This window comes from Pectinophora gossypiella, chromosome 16 (assembly GCF_024362695.1).
Source record: "Pectinophora gossypiella chromosome 16, ilPecGoss1.1, whole genome shotgun sequence".
NCBI lineage: Eukaryota > Metazoa > Arthropoda > Insecta > Lepidoptera > Gelechiidae > Pectinophora > Pectinophora gossypiella.
Genome location: NC_065419.1, coordinates 13,152,063 through 13,176,822, shown reverse-complemented (window position 1 = coordinate 13,176,822; position 24,760 = coordinate 13,152,063). Strand labels below are relative to the sequence as shown.

General features: G+C 37.5%; 1 protein-coding gene across 2 annotated transcripts in view; it reads right to left on the bottom strand.

Moving 5' to 3' along the window:
• Positions 1 to 22: 22 nt before the first annotated feature.
• Positions 23 to 24,760, bottom strand: part of LOC126373781 (myoneurin-like) — a 30,506-nt gene continuing 5,768 nt past the window's right edge. The window contains exons 4-13 of one of the 2 annotated variants that reach the window (XM_050020066.1): positions 24,041 to 24,227; positions 23,311 to 23,496; positions 17,638 to 17,751; positions 16,925 to 17,048; positions 15,169 to 15,301; positions 13,720 to 13,868; positions 12,938 to 13,107; positions 10,897 to 10,938; positions 7,887 to 8,027; positions 23 to 6,266 (exon numbers count right to left, since the gene is read on the bottom strand). In XM_050020066.1, coding sequence (XP_049876023.1) covers positions 5,818 to 6,266; positions 7,887 to 8,027; positions 10,897 to 10,938; positions 12,938 to 13,107; positions 13,720 to 13,868; positions 15,169 to 15,301; positions 16,925 to 17,048; positions 17,638 to 17,751; positions 23,311 to 23,496; positions 24,041 to 24,227 — 1,695 coding nt within the window. In that variant the 3' untranslated portion in view covers positions 23 to 5,817. The remainder of the gene's footprint in view (positions 6,267 to 7,886; positions 8,028 to 10,896; positions 10,939 to 12,937; positions 13,108 to 13,719; positions 13,869 to 15,168; positions 15,302 to 16,924; positions 17,049 to 17,637; positions 17,752 to 23,310; positions 23,497 to 24,040; positions 24,228 to 24,760) is intronic. The other variant, XM_050020067.1, reaches the window with a different exon arrangement.

The following is a 24,760-nucleotide window of genomic DNA, read 5'->3' as shown; positions in this document are numbered from 1 at the left end:
CCAATAGAGAATGAAACTCAAATTCATTTTGTGATTTCTTTATTAAATAGTTCACTGTTAGAAATAAACTAACGATCGTATCTGATAAATGTTAAAATAATAAAAAGTTCATAATAATAAAAGATTACAATCTAAAAAATACTGCTTTTGGACTACGCAGAATTACATAATAGTTGTTACTTCTGCTGCCCGTAAATTGACGTTTGTCAACGAAACTGGTTACATAATAATATAAATTTTGCACTCACATGATCACAACGTAAAATGACAATAACTTAATCATTTCACAATACAGGAAAGTCGGCGTTACAAAAAAATATACGCTCGCCGAATCCTGATCGCTAACAAAATACGTTTAGAACTACCCTCCGAATCCTTGCGCTACCTCGAGTATGATTGTGTCGCTGTCACAGAGTAAATGTACTAAAACTAAACAGAAGACTGATTTGGATTTAATTCAGCTGTCACTAATAAGTTTAAAATATTCAAGTTACGCTATGCCGTAAACTCTACACCTGCGAGCCAAGCGGCAATGAAGAAAGAAAGAAAGAAGAAGAAGAAATGCTTTTGCAATGGTTGCTTTTCGCGCGAATATTATATCATAGATTTGTATGGACCCTTTTTGACGAACCCGAAACTTATATACTTACCACCTAAAAAGTTCATGTTTTATGAGAATTGTCAGAAAAATATTAAATACGAGGAACAAAAAAACCAATGTCATTTTACAGTGGGTGTTATAAGATTTTAATTCTCATTGTTAATGTTCCAAATTCAAAACTTAACAAAACTCGTGTTTTGTTAAACAAAAATCCGGAAGTGTTGGTTTTTGATGAATAGTACGTTTCAACAGCATCAAAGAGCTAATCGTGGATATGACACCACTCAATTTATTTACTTATATACGTTAATTTCTCATTAAGTGTAATGTCTTTTGAGAATTTTAAACTGAAATTGTGACTATTTAAACACCGCCATCCAGACTTACGATATCGAACTTTATAGGTAAATGGCTCTTTGATGATGTCGAGACTTTAGTTCTCATCAAAACATTGTTCAACAAAACACTAGTTTAATCAAATTTAGAATTTGAACCTTCGAAAACGGTTTCATACAAATCACCGCGCCACAACGCTCCCAGATGTCGAATTCACATGCTTATAGAAACAACTACAGCTGCAATTTTGACTTAACACATAGATGCCTGATCAAACCATACAAGTTCATTTACAACATTTTCTTCAAAACCGTTGGAAACAACAAAACTTTAAATATAAATGCAGTCAACCGAACACTCCTCTAACATTCCATAAATTACTTTCGTCATATTGCCAAAGGATAAGTCCACGAGTACGTATTAGGAATATTGGCACAACTTGCGAGGATCAAATACATCATAGACTGTTCATTATATATGCGGGCTAATCTCAAAACTGTTTTGACTTGCATTAAAAATAGAAACTCCCGATCATATCCCAATGGGGTAGTCAAAGGTACACCCGTCATAGGATGAACTAAGTACCCACGCCTCAGAGCTTTCTGTTCGACCAACATGATAGGTGCGTGTCACCGTCTATAATGGATGGATGGAATGGTCTTGCAATAACTATTATGAATTTATGACTGATTTGTTATAGAATAGAATTATTGCAAACTGTTACTCTGACCAGAACCGACGGAGTTCCCCATTTGTCTGGTCAAGCGAGTGCTACCTGACACAAATCTACAATAAAAAAGTGTTCCGTTACTCGTGGACTTTATAAAAGAAACACTTAATAAACTTAACGACAACACAACGCCAATACGGCACGCAACTCAACTAACATAACACTAAACTTACGCTGTGGGATAAATGATTAAAATTATACGAGTACTCAATAAAACCTACGCTTAGTTTCGTTATAAAAATACAGATTCCTATATTTAAATAATTCTCAAAAGCTTAGCTTGCCGTCTGAGACTCATCATTACTTTGCCTCTTCTGGGCTACATTTAAAAAGTTACTTAAAAAACAAAACTGTCAAAGTTAAATAGCAAAGCGAATCCGAGCAGTCTTCCTTTAAATACGTAAATTAAAATGTTCGCACGACAAAATTTAAATTTAACTTAACTTCGAAAAAATAAAATTAATTGTAAATTAATTTGATCGTAATGATTTCGACTTAAAAACTAAATTAAAGAAATTATTACGTTCCGCTACTCTAGTATTTCAAAGGTTATAATTTTGTTTCGATTACATGTTAGGAACTATTCTACTGTACAGATAATCCACTGAAAATAACTGTTTAAGTCGCCAGTAGCAGTAGATAATACTTTAGACATTTATTATTTATGCAAAAATTACTATTTGAAGCGTATTTCAAAATAAAGGAACTAAATTGTGGGGTTCCGTATATAAAAAAATAATGATTCGTGCCACTGCTGTTTTACAGCTCCCTGGCTTAAGATACACAGCTGTCCTTATGGGGTTATACATACTATAATATGACCGTGACTTACATTTCAATTGAAAAAAGAAAAAGTAGGCCACGAAGGTCTTATTTTAGTCATATTCTTTGAAAATTGACCGAGTTATCCTTCTTTTTCCGCTTTTGATATTTAAGCGTCCGATCTATAATTTATAACAGTCTTGAACTTTTTTCAGTTGAAAGGTCACCTATTATTGCATACGATATTTATTCACTAAGATACATTATTCATTGCTTTTACAGGCAAAACTATAAGAAATATACGTTATTATTAGATATGCAGCCGTAGTATGGCAGGTGCGACACGACAAACATCGCGGGCTTCGACTGCTTATACGACACGTTTATCAACGTAGTATACGCTGTGTGTATTGGTCGAGGTCCGTGTGTCGTGTCGCACCTGCCACACTACGGCTAATCTGTTAAATATATGCTTACGTCGTATCACTTGTTCGTGTGGTGTTGCCGAGTAATATTTAGAATATTAAATTTTATCTAAGACACTACGTTCTACGATCTAGTATTCACAGAGATTGATACTGTAGATCTAGCTCGAGTTTTCACTTTATTCCGTCGAAACAGTTCTTTTTTTTTTGGTTGTACTGGTTAGGCGAAGGGCACGTAGCCCATACAGCCACGAAACGTATTTGCATTGAGAATTTCGCAGGCGTTAAAGCTTTTTAATACGATTTTTTGTGCCCGCTTGAATCTTCCGATTGTGTTTCTTCCGATATGTGAAGTATTGAAATTGAGTGAAAACCCGCACTAAACTACACGGATAAGACATGGAAAAGGCGTATAGCATGTGCTTACACTACATAACTATAAATATAACTAAAGTTTTAACGTAAACTTATTCAGACAGCCAATCTACTTCTTAATTAACATAAAGACACTTGTTCAAAAATATAATGCCGATTCTACTCATGACGACATTACCATGGGAACAATTTGGCATAATTGCCATTTTTAAAGCTACAAGTTAAATTAGCTTAAATTGGCAACACAGATGGGTTGTGATTGGATAATTTCCATTAGTGTTGTCATTTTAAACTTCCAAGTGTTTTTTTTTCCTTTAAAGTAGAACCAGCATTAGAGTATTCTAATTTTAATAGAGTGATAGTAAGTCCTATTATTTCATAATCAGATCAATTGAAATTCGTGAGCATGACGATGACTTAATATGATTTTTCTCGTTGAATGTTGGTGTATCATGTATGTATTGTTATATATCGTCACCTTCTAGAAAACCCCATAAGCGCCATTTTGGAAAATCACATTCGCATGTGGTTATTGTTAACAAATCCTCGCAATAGACGAGCTAGTTTTAATAGGCTACTTGACAACCTAGTCAAACGATATACTTTTTACGAAACTTCAAAACGAAAGTTTTCTTTGGAGTTTGTACGGAAATACTGTACTGTGACGTCATCAATAAAAGCGGTCAAACGTACTCATTGTTACTTAATTCATAAATAAAATTGGAAAATAAGTCGAAAAGTAAAATGAGAATGTTTTTTGATCATCTTAGACTGGCTTCTATTTCCGGATTAGAATTTTATAATTTATCTTTGACCCAGTCAAATACCCAATTGAGGTAAAAAAATGTATAGTCTCAATTCTTACTTGAATGGAAATTGAGATCGAGCTTTTGTCGAAGAAAATCACACCAGAATGTACTTTTTTAAAAGGCACTTACATGGTTTTCGCGAGAACGCGACGCTATGTTCATGTATTCTTCATTTTATAAGCAAATTAAATAAATTTATTCGCTCTAGAGTGGTAAACTGGTAGTAAACTTTTCTGCTAACAGCTATGCAATGGTGCCTATTCGAGCCACCATCAATTTGACAGGACTAAAACTAGCTCTGTCTCTCTTGCACCTATTGTAAGTGAAGGACGGCACTAGTTCGAAGAGCTGTCGCAACTAAAATTAGGTTAACACGTTGACAGTCCCCATACAAAATGTTTTGACTTCCTTGTAAGTCCCGCATATTACTTCAATTCGTTTATTAGTGACCCATGTATGGGTCACGAATGTACGGAGCTAGTTCGTCATGACCCGTATATGGATCACTGGACTGCCAACGTGTTAAGATTGTGTCAGAATTGGCACCGAGGCCTTGGCCAACGTCGGTTGGTTAAATACTTAATTAGTCCTTACCATTTCCGCGTGTATTTTGTTTATATAAGTATCCTTTCATGCTCACGAAAAATAACTAGGTATAAATCTTTAATACTTTTGACAAGTGCTTAAAAGAAAGTTGTCAAACACTGAAGGCAACTTCAAAGTGCACAAATTTCATAATTAATGTTACAATACCTATATAGTTCACGTTATAACATTTATGTAGTAAATATGACGCCTCTATGTAGATATTCGCAAAATATTACATATCTATACATAATCATATGGTTGAACGTATGTTTTGCGGGAAAATTAAATTATATTTGTGTAAATAACGTTTTATCTATTGTAATATGTATGGAAACTGGCACTTGTGTGAGCTGCTTAAACTACTACGTTTTTATTTTTTATTTATTGTTTTATTTTTATTAAGTGTTGCCATATTAAAGCGGTATCTCCCCGAAATTCCACATACAATCTTGTATAAGCATTGAATTTTCCCGCAAAACGTTCTGCGTAATTGTGACGATTCATTTGTTCATTACAGAGTTGAGTATCACGGTTAAACTAAAGCTTGCTGTGTTCACTCCCCGATCCACCAATTAAATGCATGTCGACAGTCGATTTTATAATCGTTTAAAGATAAAATGCGAATCATTGTAGTAGCATTTCGTAGATATTTAGGCGAATAGTCTTGGGACTTGGCTAGTTATGAAAGCCGACTGTTCCCAGAAACGTCATGAGAGAAAAAATGTATTAAGTAAAATATGATATAAGTTTTTTTCTCGGTCTGGAACGTCGTCTTTCGGCCGTATCACGTCAAGGCAGCTGCCAGATTTTTCTAAGACCTATTCTTAGTTTGACGGTTATAATTGTAACCATCCAACGGTACAGCCTCCGAAAGGAACTTCTCTGCTAACTAGCCAACTTAGATTACTCACACAAGGAAGACAAATTTATATCTATAGCACGGTAAAGACACGTCGTAATCAAATCAATGCTACCACAATAATATGTCTACCCCGACCTACATCGCGCTACACAAGTAGCTAAGTTTACATTGAAAAAGAGGGAAAATCCCAATATTTTGATAAGTATAATGCATTTAAAAAACGTACACTATGCCAATAATACAAGAGCATAGTTAAAGAGTTCTCACTAATATTTTAGAGGGAGATAATGGACATTCACTTACCATGGGGTAGACGACGATCGGGCACTTTATGTGTTATTCTCCACCGGCCGTATGGTACAGTCCCCCACTGTGGTTATCGGCGTTATTGTGACGGAGCTGGAAGCTGTAGACGTAACTTGGTTGTTGTCTTGTATCTGATCGGTTTTGTCATCCTTGTCGTCGGAATTGGGGGGCAGTTTGACGATTTGGCAGTCGCCGACGGTCATGATTTGCGTTTCCATGGCGACCGGGGGTACGTTCTCCTCTGGTTCCACGCGTGAGTTGTCGTCATCATCGGATGAAGAGTCTGAGACGTCGATGGTTCTATCGTGGGAGGTGTCGGTGGTGACTGTCTGGTCCGCGTCGACGTTGCGGTCAGGGTCGACGCTGGTGACTCCGTAGTTGAAGGCCAGGGGGTTGTACATCATCTCGGTCAGGTAGGCAAAGTCTCCGAAGGGCAGGTTCGTCGCGTTGTAGTTCTCATTGGGTCGTCCTTCTGTAATGCAAACATATAAAATATCAAGAGTGAGTGATATGTAACTAAATAGAACCCATCAATTTTGGGCACACTCCAGACCAGTGATGTGCCGCGGGAATGTTTCCAATTTGGGAATAATCCCGGCAGTAAAAAGGCGCTAAACTTATGTAAAACGAGCTTTACAAGTACAAGAAAGAACAATTTGAAAAAGAAAAGCAGTCAGTTTCGTTACCAACAAAGAGATTTTACAGCGGGAATGGCACATCAGTACTCCAGGCACTTTATCCGAAATACTCATTATTACCGTGTGCCACCTTACCGCGTAAGTACGAGCAAGACAGAGAATCCGCCACCCCCCCTTTACTCCTTAGCGGTTTAGGGGGGGTAAGATAAACCTAGTTCGGAGCGCGATACGAATTGATGCAGGGATATTTTATTCTACGCTTTAGGTAAACGGGTTACTGTCGTAACAGTCAACCAACCGCAATGCAGCATTATACGCTCCATTCCCGCTCCGGTTAATTGTTCAGCAGTGGGACGTTGAGAAGTATAAAGGCTATAATTATTATTATAATGTTTTGTACCTGATAATCACAAAAAAATTAAATACGAGTATTAAGAATAAAAAAAAATTTTAGTTCTTAAAATGAATGTTCGAAATTCGTAATTAAACTAGAGTTTTGTTGAACAACAATTCAGGACTTTTTTCAGAGAAGTATATTTCGAAATGTGAAAACGCCTGACAAACAGAACAGTGAAGCATAGAAAAAAAGTATTAATTATGGTGTAATGACCTTTTGAGGCTAAGATTGCTGACGCATAAGCCGATGACGTAGTTAATATCTTTGTGCGCAAAACGATGTCCTTGACTTTAATTTTTTTTACCAAAAAAGTAGTAATAATCATGTATTTAAATCAAAGTGAGCTGTTGCTCTTCCTTCAATATTCATTTTTAAATATAAACAAAGGTGCCTCAAGTTGGTTGATGACTGAAGATTTACTTTTTTCACGTGACACATTTGGTTTGCCTCTGATGGCATTAAGTACTTGAGTACTGAGGGCTTTCATCCGTTACAAACTCACTGTTTTTTTTTAGAGAGCGAATGGAAGAAAAAATATTAAATTCGTTTAAAAATAAAACATGCAACAATACATTATAAGTACAAAATATAAAAAATCGCCCTTCATTATTCAATAGAAGGAAAAGGTTTAAAAAAAGCGGCACCCAAATAATTAGGAAGCACATGTCAGACGAATAATGAGTACAAAACGAAACAAGGGAATTACTCATAATATGATTCATGAGTTGATAACCATCGCGACTTTGTTCGCTTAAGGTAATGACAGCATATTTGCATATTTAAGACATCATTTTGGTATGTCATGGGTTTAAATGCTGAGAAATAAAATAATTAAAAAAATCAATGATGTTGGTAGTGTAGCCTATTTCTCTGAGGGCATTCGTGGAATGGGTTTAAATGATGAGGAATAGTAGTATACCTATGGGAATAGAGTTTAAGGCAAAATATAAACATTTTTATAGCCAAATGATAATAGAATCGCAAATTAAATAGCCACAAGCATCCGGAATCAAGAAGTTAGAAATGATAATAGTTTCCAACTAGTCAAATCACTTACCTGTTCGAGGAACGTGGTAGTTCTTGGGTGGGCGTCCGCGCTTCCTCTTCATGAGCAGATGTTGCCCCGACGGCGTGAGGTGCAGCGACTGAGGACTGGGGCCCACTACAGACCCGCTCGTTAATACGCAGCCTTCCATATCTGGGGATTATAAAGGATTATTTATAAGCTCGGTGAGCTTTCTTACGATGTATTTCTTGACTGTCCCAACTGGGATATACTCGCTTAAAAAGAACATCTAGAGCCCTCTGTCGAGATTTTTCTTCCAGCTTCTTTTCCCCGGCTAAACAGGTTGTGAGAAGCCGCAATATTTTGAGGCGGATGAGACGTTCGTTATGCAAAAAATGACGATTCAAAGTGTAACTATGTTACCTACTTAAATATATTTTTGAATTTGAATATGTTATTTATAACGTCTCCTTATAGTGAAAACCTAGTTTAAACGCATTTTCCCAAAAAATCGCATTCAGATGTGATTTTCTTCAACAAATTCTCGATTTCTATCAATTAATTTCATTCCCGGTAATAATTGAGACCACACTTACCTGGATGAAATGAAATAAAATTTAAATGTAATAAATATGGTAATAAAATGCGTTTCCAAGGGGACAATAGTGGCATTTTAGACTTAAGATGACCACGGTATGGAAGAAAGAGGTTGGAAAGGCCCTAACGCGTATTTTGTATGAGAAATTGAGAACCGCTTTCGTCGGTTCAACCACTCTCTTTTACTACTACTCCTGCAAACAGATAACTACGATCTACTGCTTTACAAATTTCATAGCCACTTTACCGGCTATGTATATTTTATGTGACCGGCTGCAATTGTATTATTACTTTTCGTAAGATAGTAGTCGTTATATGAGCCATGTCAGGGGCCTTTGGCGGCTCAATAGTAACCCTGACACCAGTGTTGATGGGGTTGGTAATCCACCTCACAATCCACACGATAGAAGAAGAATTATTTTGTGATTAATAGCCGATCATACTAAGGTTGTTAGCTTTCCTGTGATAAGGAGGGATCACCTTGTATGATAGTCGATATTTGACTTATTGCCCTGCAAGTTATACTGTCGCGGAGGTCCGTGTGTCGGAAAGTTTGCGGACGAATGGAGTGCAAAGTTGCTGAACTATTTGCTCATACTTTATGGCGCGCGTTTCACACTCCCTTGGCCCTTCCAACATCTTTCTTCTATTCCGTGGGTACGACCATCAATGTTAAGACCCCCACCAATCAGCGGCTAATGTAAAACAGGAATAACACCCGTTAGTTCCTAATACCATACTTTTTTGAGAGAAATTCATCATTCTTTATTGTACTGTCATGAGCAATATAATGTACCCACTTTAGGACTCTGTCGCACTAACATACTTGACATTTATTGAGACTTACAGTACAATTTGTCAAAAAAGTGAATGTGACATGGTACCAAAGTGTATACATATTAATGCTCGTGACGGTACCAACATGCAAAAAAGGTGGACATGAGATTATTCTTGAAAAAGGAGATTACTTGTTGATGGTATCAATATTCACAGGCCAATGTTATGAATTATGATTATACTATTTGCGTTCTAGTACGATGCGAATGACAGCTGTCAAAATGACATTTCTTGGTCTCTTTTGCCCTAGGGTGTACCACAAATCGGACACTCTATAGAATAATGTTATTCTTACCGTGTCATAGAATAAAGAACAATACAACGTGTAGAACGGTAACTCTCCGCCCTTCACCGACCTCACCCTCTCTGGGGTGTCTTACTTTAGTCTTAAATGGCCGAAGTCGCTAAGGAGTAAGGGAGAGCGCGCGGACTTTCGTCTCGCTCGAACATACGCGTAAGTGGCACACGGTAAGAGTGAGATTTTTATATGGAGTATCCGGGGTGCGCCCGTGTACCGCCTTCCCGCGTAAGTGCGAACGAGACGGAAAATGGTCATGCTCCTTTACTCTTTAGCAGCTTACGGCTGTAGCAGAGTACAAACTCTGCACATACTGGCCTTTTGTTCGGACCATCATCATTTTAAATTACGAAATTCTCATTCCATTCCATTGCCTTTCATTCTACTCACTTTTGACTCACTGCATCCCCGACCTTCATTAAAACAACAAGTATATTATACTGTTTAGGGCCGTGCCCTCTAATTCCTAAGTCTTGATTCTTTTGTGAAATGTGTATATTGTGAACTATTATGTTTGTGACTATGTTACTGTTTGTGAAGTGCTTTTAATAAACTGTATATATTTTTAAGTAAAAGTAAAGTAAAAATTCATTTATTTATAAAAGAGATTTGCACAAAACTAAACAATTACATACTTCAATATTATAGTAATTTATACTCTAGATTAGTATTTGCACAAACTAATTTTTAGACTCCAATCTCCAAACTAGGCAAAGCCTGTATTTTGGAAATTGGCGTACGACCACAATTGGTGATTTGCTAATAAGAGTAAATTGTCACGTAAGTAATTTACAAAATTATAGTAACATAGAAGGTTTAGTGCTGTGCAGTGAGAAAATTGTGAGTAGATATTCCTGCTGTTGCTTCTACTTTATCATCACCAATCATTCCCCTACTCTGCCGGCACGTCGGGATACCATATCCTCACCTCTCAGCGTGCCGCACGGCCATTTAAGACTAAAGTAAGACCCAGGAGCATGAGGATTGTCTGTCTCGTTAGCACTTACGCGGGAAGGCGGTACACGGTCACACCCCATCTCCATATAAAAATCTCATTCTTACCGTGTGCCACTTACGCGTAAGTTCGAGCGAGACACAGTCCGCGCGCTCTTTCCCTTACTCCTTAGCGACTTCGGCCATTTAAGACTAAAGTAAGACCCAGAGGGGGTGAGAGGTCGGCGCCCGACCAGGTGCGGGGCGGAGAATTACCTTTCTATACGTTGTACTATTCTTTATTCTACAGCGGTATTATTTTCTGTCCTGTTGTAGCACACATGCAAGAGCGCAAAAAGTATAAATTCATGCGAAACTTCCACCTCCTTCACTCACCGCCCACTAGTGATCCGCCCGTTAGCACGTAACCTTCCATATCTGCGGACGTTTAGTTACAATAAATAAAAAAATAAAAACAAAACAAAATAAAAAAACAGCTTAAATATACGTCCCACTGCTGAGCACAGGCCTCCCATCAATCAATCGGAGGTTTTCAGGGAGAGATACCATCAGACACCTCCTAACTTCAAGTTATACCTGTCATTTTCTTATCCTCGGAAAAGGGGCGGATAATTGACAGATGTTGATTTTTTTTTAAATGTTTCGGTTTGGAAACAAGTCTTGTTAGCTAAATCTTCATTTTATAAATTGATGAATGAATGTAACAATAACGCGGACGAATCAAATATGCATATCGGTCAGTGTCCAGCAGTGGGACTTTTTTATAGGATGTTTAGCATAAATTTAACTTAAACAGCCTATATACATCCCACTGCTAGGCACAGGCCTCCCCTCAGTCAACCGGAAGGCTGTTTATGTTCATTGACTACCACTATATAGTTTATAATTATTTATACCCTCAACCAAAGTAAAATGAATTTGAAATTATAATTTCAACTTTATGTTCAGAGGATCAGTTTGATAAATAATATAAATGTAACTACTTATGATTCTGCCCAACCTTTTAGAAATCACGGGCGTGAGTTTATATACGTAAAGTCTCGTCCACACTAGGCAACGTTTCTACACGGCGACATAGAGAACGTCGTCCTATATCGTCCTATGTCTTCGTGTCGTGTCGCTCGATAGTCATCGCTTATTGACAACGAAGCTTTATTGCAGGATCAATTTTCACTTTACTTCGGCCGATTTTTTTTCAGATATTGACCTTATAATAAATAGACGACGGGTTTAAAAAAAAAAACATTTAAAAAGTTATACTCCATTCACACGTCATAAATTAACTAAGAATTCAAAATTAGAATCCGTAAATGTGTGAAAAAGAAAAACTGTTAAAAGTTAGCCAAGTTGCAAACGATTGCGACCTCTTTTGACAATCGATAATAAAAAATAAAGATAATAATGTATGCGATTGACACATAAACAAAGTGACATGTCAATCCCACAATTTTTTTACACTGTCGATTGTCATAATAGGCTACTTGACAACTTAGTCAAATGAGATACTTTTTATCAAAACGATTTCTGTGGAGTTTGTATGGAAATCCTGTCCTGTGACGTCATCAATAAAAGCGGTCACACGTCACACTTATTGTTACTTAATTCATAAGTAAAATACGAAAATAACTCGAAAAGTGAAATGAGATTTATTTATGATCATCTTAGGGTGGTATTAATAAACTAATCTCAGCTGAGACTGCTCTCAAGACCTCAAGTCCCTGTTTTTATATAAGAACTATCACATTGACGTGACTTTGAGGGCAGTCTCGAAGCTGAGATTAGTTTATTAGTGGCCCCGATTCCTGCAAACACCGCCTAATTTTAAGTTATACCCGTCATTTTCTTATCCGCGGAAAAGAAAAGGGACGGATGATTGTCAACAAGTTAATTTCAAAACGAATGAATAACCCGGGCTAATAAAATAGGCATCTCGCTGGTATGCAATCCGTTTAACGTGCTGTCTACTTAATTCTTGGACTCTACGGATTATTGGCCGATGTAAAATTTTTAGACGGTTATTTTAGATTTCTGCTTAAAATTGACGTGTATTCCATAAATTTTATGCTTGCCGATTACCCGTCCCTTTCTTTTTCAGCGGATAAGAAAATGACAGGTATAACTTAAAATAAAATTAGATGGCGTCTGCAGGAATTAGCACCAATACCAGCCTTAGACTTGCTTCTATTTCTAGATTAGCATTTTATAATTTATTTTTGGTCCAGTCAAATACCCTATCATTTGCAATATGGCTAATATTCAATGGACTACAGAAACCTCTGTAAATTGTTTAACCGACTTTATAAAAAAGGAGGAAGCCGTACTTATGCCTGCATATTTCTATATTTGCTTCACTTTAGAACCGACCCGTCTACCATTTATTATCAGGTCAATGCAGTCAGAGTCATACTTCACTCACCGAGCGAAGTCTTAGGCGGGCGTCCTCTACGCTTCTTTATCTTCGGGGTCAGCGGCAATGGGGTCTTGCGGGGCCTCCCGCGGCCCCGACGCGGCGGGTCCACAAGGTCCCCCGGGTTGATCTCATTGCGGACCGGCTCCAACGTAGAATTCAGGACCACAGGGTTGGTTCTAGGGGCAGACACGTATAAGAAGTATTTTTTTCGTTAAACACTACGAAGATAAAAAAGAGAGAAAAAAACCCATCGGCCGCCAGGGTCGGCTTAATCATAAAAACGATACCATAGGTCGAAAAAAATTTCGCATGGACAGGAGGCGGACCGCTAAAGTCGAACTTTTTATTAGCTGCAGTAAAATGACGTTTTGTGGGTTGCCGCTTTTTGAAGAAAAATAAATAGGGATGTAACTAAGTGAGTGAGTGAATCATTCAATGAATGATCAGATTGGTTTGGCTTTTGAAATAAATGAATAATTAAAATAGAATTAAATCAAAATCAAATAAAAAAAAATATTTCGAACTACTATGGTCCATAACATAACATAACAAATACTTTATTGCACAAACAGGAAAATACAAAACAAAAGGTCCATATTGATGTTAGTATGACTTAATTTATGTAAATTAAGTATTATGAGTTAGTTGTGGAACGATTAGATCTTTAGTGAACTGAATCACATCCCTATTGAGATTAGGCTGGCAACATTATTTTACGGAATGACATTTTGAAACGTCAGTGTACTGCAGCTGATTAAAAGTTCGACTTTAGTATCACATCGCAGTACCTTGGCGGCAGCATGACGTCCCCGCTGGGCGTGAACACGAGGTGCCCGGACTCGCGGTGCGTGGTGCGCACCATGCCGGACATCACCTCCGAGTTGCTCTCGCGCTTCGTCTCGCGAGCCTCGTTGGCCATGTCCACTGTTGGGTCCTCCTGTGAAAACAAACATGGTCTAACTAACAGAAAAGACCATTACAGGCTCACCACCTACCACGTTGGTCTAACAGAAAGCTCGATTACCCACGCCTATTTCCCACCGGGGTAAGCAGAGACTATAGAATTCCATTTGCTTCGACCCTGACACACTTCTCTTGCTTCCTCCACATTCATCAATCGCTTCATACACGCACGCCGGTTCAGAGTAGATCGTATTAAACCTTTTCTAAGGACATCTCCGATTTGGTCAATGTAAGTACTTCTCGGTCTTCCTCTGCCAGCCCTACCACAATGCGCAATGCATACAAATGGCAAATAGCATTATTTCTTTTTTAGGTGAATTGCTTCGATGCAGCCTTTTTAAACCCACAGATCATCTTGTATTGGATGTACGTATAACTCCCAACACAAGCTATTATTATGCTTAAAGGGAGACATCGGTATCCTGTCAAAGATTATGAAACCTTTAAAAAAAAAAACAAAACAAAAAAAAAAAACAATATAACTACTCCAATTGGGATATAGTCGTGAGCTTGTGTTATGGAACTAATATAAATATACTGCAGTAGAATAAAGTAACTTCTCCGCCCCGCACCTATTTGTATCGGGTCTAGATTTACCTCACCCCTCCATCTCCATTGACTCTTACTATGGGGGTTAAAAATGCCACATCGAAGCAATTCATCTAAAAAAGCAATAATGCTATTTGTCATTTGTTTGTTTAATGAAAACGTTCAAAATTGACTGTACTAGCCTAATATAGTAACTTGGAAAACACTCTAAAAATGCCTTTTTTGTTTATAACATAACATAAACTGCCTATGTAAGTCCCACTGCTGGGCACAGGCCTCCCCTCAATCAACCGGAGGGGGTATGGAGCATACTCCACCACGCTGCTCCACTGCGGGTTGGTGGAGGTGTTTTTACGGCTAATAGCCGGGACCAACGGCTTTTGTTTATACTCGGAAGCTACTCCGGAGCTAGACGTACTTACCCGATCGGAATAATATTTCACATACAACATTTTGCATCAAATGCGCAATGTACATAAATATCAAATAGCAATATTGCTCTTTTAGATGAATTGCTTTAATGTGGCCTTTTAAACCCCCCTGAAATACAAGTGTTTTTTGACCCACCCTTTGTACGGTCACGAGCATTAATATGTATACACTTTGGTACCATGTCACATTAACTTTTTTGACAAATTGAACTGTAAGTCTCACTAAATGTCAAATATGTTAGTGCGACAGAGTCCTAAAGTGGGTACATTATATGCTCATGACTGTATACCCACCTTCTCGCAGATCTTAGTATGTACACGCAGCTTGTCGGAGCGTGCGAAGGATCGCCCGCAGCCGCCGCACGTGAACGGGCGCTCGCCCGTGTGGGTCAGCTTGTGGCGGGAGAGGTGGGACGAACGCTGGAACCTGCGGATGGATACAGTGGCTACAAATCAAATCAAATATGATTTATTGCACATAACTAAATTTCAACAATCAGACATAACACATGAATACAGTACAATTTGGGCGGCCTTATTGCTCTAGAGCAATTTCTTCCAGGCAACCACCATAAGGAAACAAACATTTACAAACAACTATTATGCGGGATGACGCAACAAAAAATAAATACTTAAAAGTGAAACTAAAGTACAGTCATGAGCAATATAATGTACCGACTTTAGGACTCTGTCGCACTAACATATTTGACATTAAGTGAGACTTACAGTTCAATTTGTCAAAAAAGTTAATGTGACATGGTACTAAAGTGTATACATATTAATGCTCGTGACCGTACGACTGGGTTTAAGATACATTTTATAATTCTAATCAACAAATATGACGGCGCTGACTCCAGTACACACCATCTAAGTTTATTATAAGTTATACCTGTCATTTTCTTATCCGCCTAAAAGGTAGAGGCCCTTTTTTTTTTTTTTTTGACGTGACTTATTGTAGATTTGCCGCAGATGGCATTAACTACTTGGCCGGACAAATGGGGAGCGCTGAAGGCTCTCACCCGGTACAACATTTAAGACAACAGGCCTGAGGGTGCCCAGTTGGGCGCGAACCTCGGCTCAGGGCGTCGTCTGAGAGGAAAAATATTTGAAAGAATTAATCGACCCTAGTGGGTCGATAGCGATAAGCGCTGAATGAGGGAAATCGTCGACCACGCCGGCGGGGTCGGTATCGGGGTCCTGAAGTGTTTGGTGTCGCGAGCTGATTGGCTGCCTCTATGGCTAGGGTAATCGGGTCGTCGGGATCGTATATTACGTCCTTCGGACGCCGATACTTTTCAGTACCGTCCCTAAGCGGGATGTAATCGGAAGCCGCAACTACCAGGGGATTCGGGTGGTGCGGAGCAGAATCGAAAAAACGTTTGGAAGCTAATTTGAGCCATTGGGCAATGGTTGGCAGACCTAGGTCAATGTGCAGATTTTCATTGCGAAGGAACCACGGAGCTCCCGTGGCTTTCCGCATGAAACGATTTTGTATTACCTGTAGACGGTGGATTTGAGAGGGACTCGCATGAGCGAAGAAGAAGTAGAGGCCCGAATCGTATACAATCCTCTAGTTATTCGATAGACAAACGTAGTAACATGTCGCATTATATTATTGCAACAAATGGAATGTGGCTCAATATTTTTAAAGAACAGCTCTTTGCCGAAGCCTTTATGCAGCTATCTCAGCTACCGATGAGAAGCTGCAGTTGTTTTATGCAGATGAGACTTTCACCAAAAAAACTATTTATGTAAGAATTGACGATTCAAAGTGTAACTAAGTTACTCACTGGATAACGGTGTTATTGAATTGCAATAATTTTGAAGTATGTATGCATGCGGCAAGGGCGCAAGGGTGCGTGCGTATAAGTGTGCGTGCGTGTGTGTACGTGCATGCGAACGTGTGTGTACGTACATGCGAGCGTGTGTGTACGTGCATGCGAACGTGTGTGTACGTACATGCGAGCGCGTGTGTACGTACAAGCGTGCGTGTGTCTACGTGCATGCGTGTGTGAATGCGTGCGTATGAGGTTAATGCTCGTAACCGTACCTGAGGTCGCAAACATCGCACACATGCGGACGACCCTCATGATCATTGGTGGCCGAGTCCGAGATGGAGCCGCTCGAGTCAGTCTCCTCGTCGTCATCCATCAGGCCCTGCTTGCCGCCTTTCTCTGCAATTATAACACCAGGATAATTTGATTTATATAACTCACGACTATATCTCAATTGGGGTAGTCAAAGGTTCATCCGTCGCAAGATGAACTAAGTACTCATACCCCACCGGGCTTTCTGTTAGGCCAACGTGATAGGTGAGCCGTATCGCCGTCTATAATGGTCAAGCCACCTGTGTTAGTCCATGCGCTCTCCAGGAGGCCAGTGTCCAACAAAGGATGTGTATAGGCTGTTTAAGTGATGAAGTGGTGAAAACGGCCTCCGTGGTCCAGTAGTTTGAGCGTTGAGCTCACGATCCGGAGGTCCCGGGTTCAAATCCCAGTGGGGACGTATCACAAAAATCATTTTGTGATCCCTAGTTTCGTTAGGACATTACAGGCTGATCACCTGATTGTCCGAAAGATGATCGGTGCTTCGGAAGGTACTTTAAGCCGTTGGTTCCGGTTACTACTTATTAATGTTAGTTTGTAGTCGTTACGTGAGCCACGTCAGGGGCATTTGGCGGCTCAATAGTAACCCTGACGCCAGGGTTGATGGGGTTGGTAATCTACCTCACAACCCACACGATAGAAGGTTGAAAGCATTTACCATCAGAGTCTTCATTATTGCCGTGGTCGTTGTTTTGTTTCTGCAACACGGCTAGCTGCACCACCTTGATACCTCCCGGCTTCTGATCCTCGCGGCTGTTCTCTATACCAATACCTGGAAAAGAAAAGTCCGAAATAGACATTTATTCATTCATTCATTCATTACAAATAATAATAACATTTAGGTATTGATATAAGTTTTTACATTATGCATTGAAACCGTCTCCCAAACTAGACGAACCTATGTCTTGGGAGGCAGTGAATTCCCATGAAATGCATTTTCGGTGGTATGTGACCGAACTTGTATTGGGCTGTTTTTTTTTCTTCTTCATATATTTATTATACTATTACTGTATTGCACTGTTCCATGTTCCAGTGTTATCAATTCCTTTCGCCATATGGTTGCCTGGAAGAAATTGCTGCATGGCAATAAGGCTTGTATTTCTGCTGTCATTATGTGATTGCCCTTTGTGTTTATGTGCAATAGTGTTTTGAATTGAATAACTCAATTTTAATACTTTCCATGGTTATTTTTTTTTTGACGAAAAAAATCGAATCTACAATAACAATAAGTCACGTAAAAAAAAGCCGCAGATGGCATTAACTACTTGGCCGGACAAATGGGGAGCGCTGAAGGCTCTCACCCGGTACAACGTTTAAGACAACAGGCGTGAGGGTGCCCAGTTGGGCGCGAACCTCGGCTCAGGGCATCATGGTTAAACATCGTAAACATGCAAATGATTCTGAACAACATTGAACATGAAACCTCAACTCAACTATTGTTATACTAGACTCAGATAACTCCCTAAAATAGAATTTTATCTCTTCTCTTTAAATAATTTGAACTGATAACCTTGCCAGAATAAATATCTTTTATCAATTAATATAATAAGTAGGCAATAAAAACTATTAATTGTAAGATTTACCCAATTTAATAATCAAATTTTAAAGGGAATATATAAACAAAGTGCAAAGGCAATGAGCTTGCCACATGGCACTTGAGAATTGGGTATACTATACACTTCTGCCTACCCCTTTGGGGGTAAAAGCGCGATGCTATGTTATGTTATGGTTCACGACAGTTGATCTCTAACAAATAACTAACTAGCATAAACAGGCATAAACCCATTAAAAATATTGTATAAAAATGCCAGCACACGTCGAACGGCAATCATAAGGCGAGATGCCTATTTAATTTGTCCGGGTTATTGGTTCATTCACAGATTCGTTGCACTCTACTCCACTGCGGGTTGGTGGAGGTTTTACAGCCGGGACCAACGCCCTAACGTGCCTTCCGAAGCACGGCACTATGTAATAAATAATAATAATCTTTATTGAACATAGTATTACAATTTTACATTAATAAACATGCAGACAACTATAATAATATATTACTATAATATACTCTAGTTATGCTGCGGTCCCTGCACTAAGCTCAACAAGTCAGTCGATTACATAAGATTACTAAATCTTTTAAGGGGCAATGTATACGTTTTTACAATAAGATTCCCATTGACATTCAGAATTTGCCTTTCAACTGCTTTAAGACAGTAGTTAAACAAAAACTTTACAAAAAAGGTTATTATAAAGTTAGTGATTATTTAGAAGATATGAATGCATGGGATTAACTGTCTGAGAACTGATATTAGGCAGCTAAATTACTCAATTGTATATCAATATTTTATGTTTATTTTTATTTTTTTTAAAGAACGTCTAGGGCCCTGTGCCGAGATTTTTCTTGCAGCTTCTTTTCCCCGGCTATACAGGTTGTGAGAAGCTGCAGTAGTTTTAGGCGGATGAGACGTTCGTTATGTAAAAATTGACGATTCAAAGTGTAACTATGTTACCTACTGAATAAAGATATTTTTGAATTTGAATTTGAACTTGTACCGCATAAAAAAAAAATAGTTTAAGAATAGTTCCATAGAGCACAATAAACTTTGCAAACCACTGTGCACGCAATATGATTGCACAAGGAGGAAATTATAGTAAATTATTGTCTTGTCGATCTATTGTGTTCTTAGAAAGCCTGATTTTGCAATATAGCTGTTTGATACTAAGTTATGCATTAAATTGTAGAAAATGTCGTAAAAACATCGCTATAAAGTATAATATATAGAGAAGAAAAAAAGATTTTGCGTAGTATCTTAGGTCAAGCCAAATTATAAAATGCTGTTTACTAAATAAAGACAGATCTAAAGGTGAAAAAAACGTTTTCTTTTTTCTATTTAACCTATTTATGAATTTTAATAAAGAAAAATGTTAAAAATGCGACATTTTGTCACGTTTTTCTATGACGTCACAGGTTATTTTTTCATACAAATTCCATAGTAATAAAAATAAGAATAAAATAAATTTATTGCCAGTAACAATTTACATTTGCTATAAGAACTGAGTAATTATGAATATTACGAATACGGGCAAAAGGAAATGGCTCAGCTTGTGCTGTGATGGAGACATGGTATGGCACCAGCCAGCGCTGGTTTTCAGTCAATTCCTCTTCCTGGGATATTGTGCGGAAGTAATTGTCAACGAGGGCTAGAGGACATTAAATTAGAAGTATATTCGTGTTTTGTCATTTAGTAAAAAGTAACTGATTTGACTAGTTGGAAACCAGCCTATTGAAGAAGAAATGAAGTATGAAGAATTGTGTATTGTATTGTATATATTGTATTTTCTATGTTACTTTATTATTTATTAATACAGTCCACGTGTAATCAACCGGGAAGTAGGTACGCAGGTGTCCGAGATACGCGGTGTTTTTACTGCGCCGGCGCAACAATCGCCGCCCGGCAAACATTTAATGTAAACATCGTACAGAGACTTAAATATCGACGCTGTTAATACTGTCTAATTGGATTCAATTAGTTTTAAAACTCGTGTGGTGTGGTCACATGGCAGGCACGAGCAGAAAAATCTAGAATATTCCACGTTTCTTAACATCCTGGGGTTGTCGTAAAATCAGACAAATGGTCCTCTGGAACACGATACAAGCTCATCTTTGTAGGTGCTGTTTATAAAAGCCGTTTTATAAAAACAAAAAATAGTTTTTATTTGGCGTAGAATAAATTAATTTAAAAAAAAGTATAAATAAAAAAGCAATCGGTTGGTGGAAAAAGAAACCGGGATAACGCTAGGGCAACGATGATGAAAACTTTTTTTTCTAAAAACATGTTGTGTATTTTTATAAAAATCTTTATGTTTTGAGTAGAATTATGGTGTATATTCCGTCTCACCAAAATAATGGATGGGTGCAAACTATCTTATTCAGTGTTCTTCTATATTAAAACACAGGTGTAATATACAAACCCGCCCTACAAATGCAATAGTTATTTTTACCTTTGGCGTTCAACGTTGTTCTGACGCATATATAAAAATAGACTAATAATTACGTAACACTAATTATTATGTTACCAACTAGCAACGGTATTGTACAATTTAGACCAATATTTTATTATTATTTTTGTATAATAAAATATTATAATAAAATATTAATAAAATATTAATAAAATATAATAAAATATTATGTATAATAAAATAACGTATTTTTTTGACTTTTTGAAAATTAATTAAAATAATTATTTTCAAAACGTCAAAAAAATACGTTACTATCAGAAAAGGAAAAAATAAAAATGTATAAAACTCAAAAAACCTCTTATGTCGTTAAAAACGATAACATTGTATACCACATGCGATAAAGGCACTGACCGCTATTTATAAAAATGGTATATTTAAAATAAAAATAAAAAAGTTATTCGAAAAATAGTTTTATATGTGTAGAGAGCTGCCAACCAATATCAAAATATGATTTGCAAAACAGATTAAAATGCCCATTAACATCACACACAAATTAATTCAAGTGTAAATTAATATAAGTATGTAATATTTTATACTGATTCATTTCTTGAAATTTTTTAATAACTAACATATTTGTAAAATATTAACACAAACCAAAGGTTCTTGACTTCATTTTACATATATTTTTAAATGCGAATCAAAAATAAATTAAATATATGATATTTTTGCAACAAAATAAAAATATTTAATGATATTTCAAGTCACGGGCCCGGAATTTTTAAAATCTCTACGACATTAATGAATATTTATGAGCGTATGTGGTGCATAAACATTTATTTTATTACATATTTATTTTTAGGGTTCCACATTATTTAGTTTTTAAAATTTCGGAATTCCGTTTTTCATATTAAAACTTGCATTAAAATTCAACCATAAACCTACACAGTCCGTGCTTGTGAGGTTCTATAATAAATTGGTTACTTTTATGAAATTATAGATTTTCTCTTAAAAACTTGCTTTTCTTTTCGTGTTTTTGTTACTTTTATGAATATTAGATTTTTCTCTTAAAACATATTTTTTTCGTAGTTATGTAATTTTAATTATGTTTATTATAAAAATTCAATAATTTGGATTAAAAACACAGTTTAAAAGTTATATTCATTAATTTTGAACTTAAAATTTGAAAACATTTCTTTTACAACAGAACAGGTGGGTTAAAATGGCCACATCGTAGCAATTCATCTAAGAAAGCAATATTGCAATTTTATATTTGCGCATATAAAAGTAAATGCGCAACGCAAACAAATGTTAAATAGCAATTTTGCTTTCTTAGATGAATTGCTACGATGTGGCCATTTTAACCCACCTGTTAAAATGGCCACATCGTAGCAATTCATCTAAGAAAGCAATATTGCAATTTTATATTTGCGCATATAAAAGTAAATGCGCAACGCAAACAAATGTTAAATAGCAATTTTGCTTTCTTAGATGAATTGCTACGATGTGGCCATTTTAACCCCCCAGAACAGTTTTAACACTCATAAATCACAACAACATAACATAAAATCACGCCTGTATCCCCGAGGGGGTAGGCAACGATGTATAATATATACACCCCTTCCAGTTTTGTTCAAGTCCCATGTAATAGGGGGCGGGCCTATTGCCATTATCCGAATAAGAATATATGACGCTTTTTATTGCGAGATTTAAATTGCCTCACTAAATAAACCAACAATTGTTTTTTTAAATTAATAGGTACATTTTTTATGGAAAAACCTGACGTCTGACGTCAACATGTAATTAGCGTTGTAACAAAAATGTTCTTTTTATTTCAATAATTTCAAGGCGTTAACGTTGAGTCAACTTGAGTCATAGAATATTTTCTCGATCTACTTTTGTCGTGCAGCTTCTGAGGTGGATTACAGAGTGATTTTTGTAATATGTCCCCACCAGGATTCAAACACGGGACCTCCGAATCGTGAGCCCAACGCTCAACCACTGGACTAGAGACCGGATTTTCTCGATTATAATTATAGACACAAAATGTGTTAACATAAGTGGTTTTCAATTTATTTTATTTTTTAATATATATTGGTTAAAGTATTTATTCTATGGGCCTTTATACCTTGAAGTAAATAGTTTTATTATTCATATTATAAAAGATTTTGTACCTAATAATTTCATTTATTATGAAAAGGAAATTTAATCGCCTTCCTGGGGCTTTAAAAAGGAACCTCCCTGACAGAGCAGATGCGAGAAATTTAAATATCGTAGAGACTGTGAGGGCTCATCATCACTTGCCGGGCATGTTACAATTCAAACAAACCCGAAGCAAAACCCACGCACACACACATACACACATTAAAAAGAAACTCACCAGGCGGCGAGGCCATCTTGCGCCCTGGCACATCATCAGTCTTGCTATCATCCTGGAAGCGCACGGTCATCTTCTTCTTGACCCTCAGTTTGTCATCCTCTGGAGACATGATGGATGGGCGCTTTTTAGGCCGTTCTTCCTCCTGCTCCACTCTCTTCACTTCTGCTGCGGCCAATGCTGCTGCGGCTATTGGAACAAAGATAAAGACAACTTAGACAAACAGACAACTCACACTATTGTCTATCGATGACAACTTGCGCCGGTCTTGGTGTCGAGATCTTAAGATGGATATTATGAGCCGTATGGTGACAAGTTACCCAGTCGAGAGCATTCGGAAGAACGCCCGACTCACTGTGGTCGCAGGTTCGAATAATGGGCCTAAACCAATGAATTTCGAATTGTTTTCCAATTCATGTTTGGATCATAAAAACATAACACGTGCTCAGTGGTGAAACCAGAGAAATATGTTTCGCGTAAGTGGCTTAATCTGTATTGGACTAGTTTTTCCTTCACAAGTTGGAAGGTCAGACAGGCAGTCGATTCTTTAAAAAACTGGACCTGTCAAATCTTCAGGTTAGGTAAGGACCCTGTGAAAAACGAGACAACGCTGGGGAGATCATGATGGTGACCGGTAAACAGCCCGTCACCCATACAGATACTCCTTCATCGCGTTGGAGGTGACGTAATCCCTTAGTCCATATAACTGACGACTTCTCATGATCACACTTACCCTGGTCATGCTCCGTCTGTATGCTGGCGACGGCTCTGTCACCCCGGGCAGCATGCCTGGCCTCTTCCATCTCCCTCGCTGCAGCAGCCAAAATGTTGTTGACTGCAGTGTGGGTGGTCGAAGATTCATCGCGACGTCGACGGCGAATCTCTTCAGCGCGCATCATCGATTGTTGGTACAAGTGTATCTAAGGGAATGCCATTGGTCAGTGACGTTTGGAAAGAGTAAGTTCAATTGAGAATGTAAGGTATTTTCTTTTTTTAAATGAAACGTTATTCTATTATAAAAAAGCAATTTGAATATTTATGCTTTTCATGCAGTTGTTATTTTTTTTTTTTTAATATATCCTAAAGCAGGCTGAATGACGTTTATACCATTGCCTTTGCTTAGTTTGTATTATAATTTTAATATTGACATTTTGCTGGGGTAATGTGCCCAAGTGGGCGGTCCCTAAGAGTACTCAGGCCTAATAAGATAGAGATACAAATAATATTTATTTAATTTTTCATTTTTTTTATTTACTTTGTATAGTTAATGCTTCTAATAATTGTGTGGAGGTTGGTGATCCTCATTATTATTGAAATTGTTTCATTAAGTTTATTAACCGCACACTCGTAGGACACTTTACCCTAGTGATGACCACAGATTATATTAAATTTTATTTATTATAAACGGCATTTGGCTACGACAATTTGGGTAGGTCACATCAAAGTCAAATAA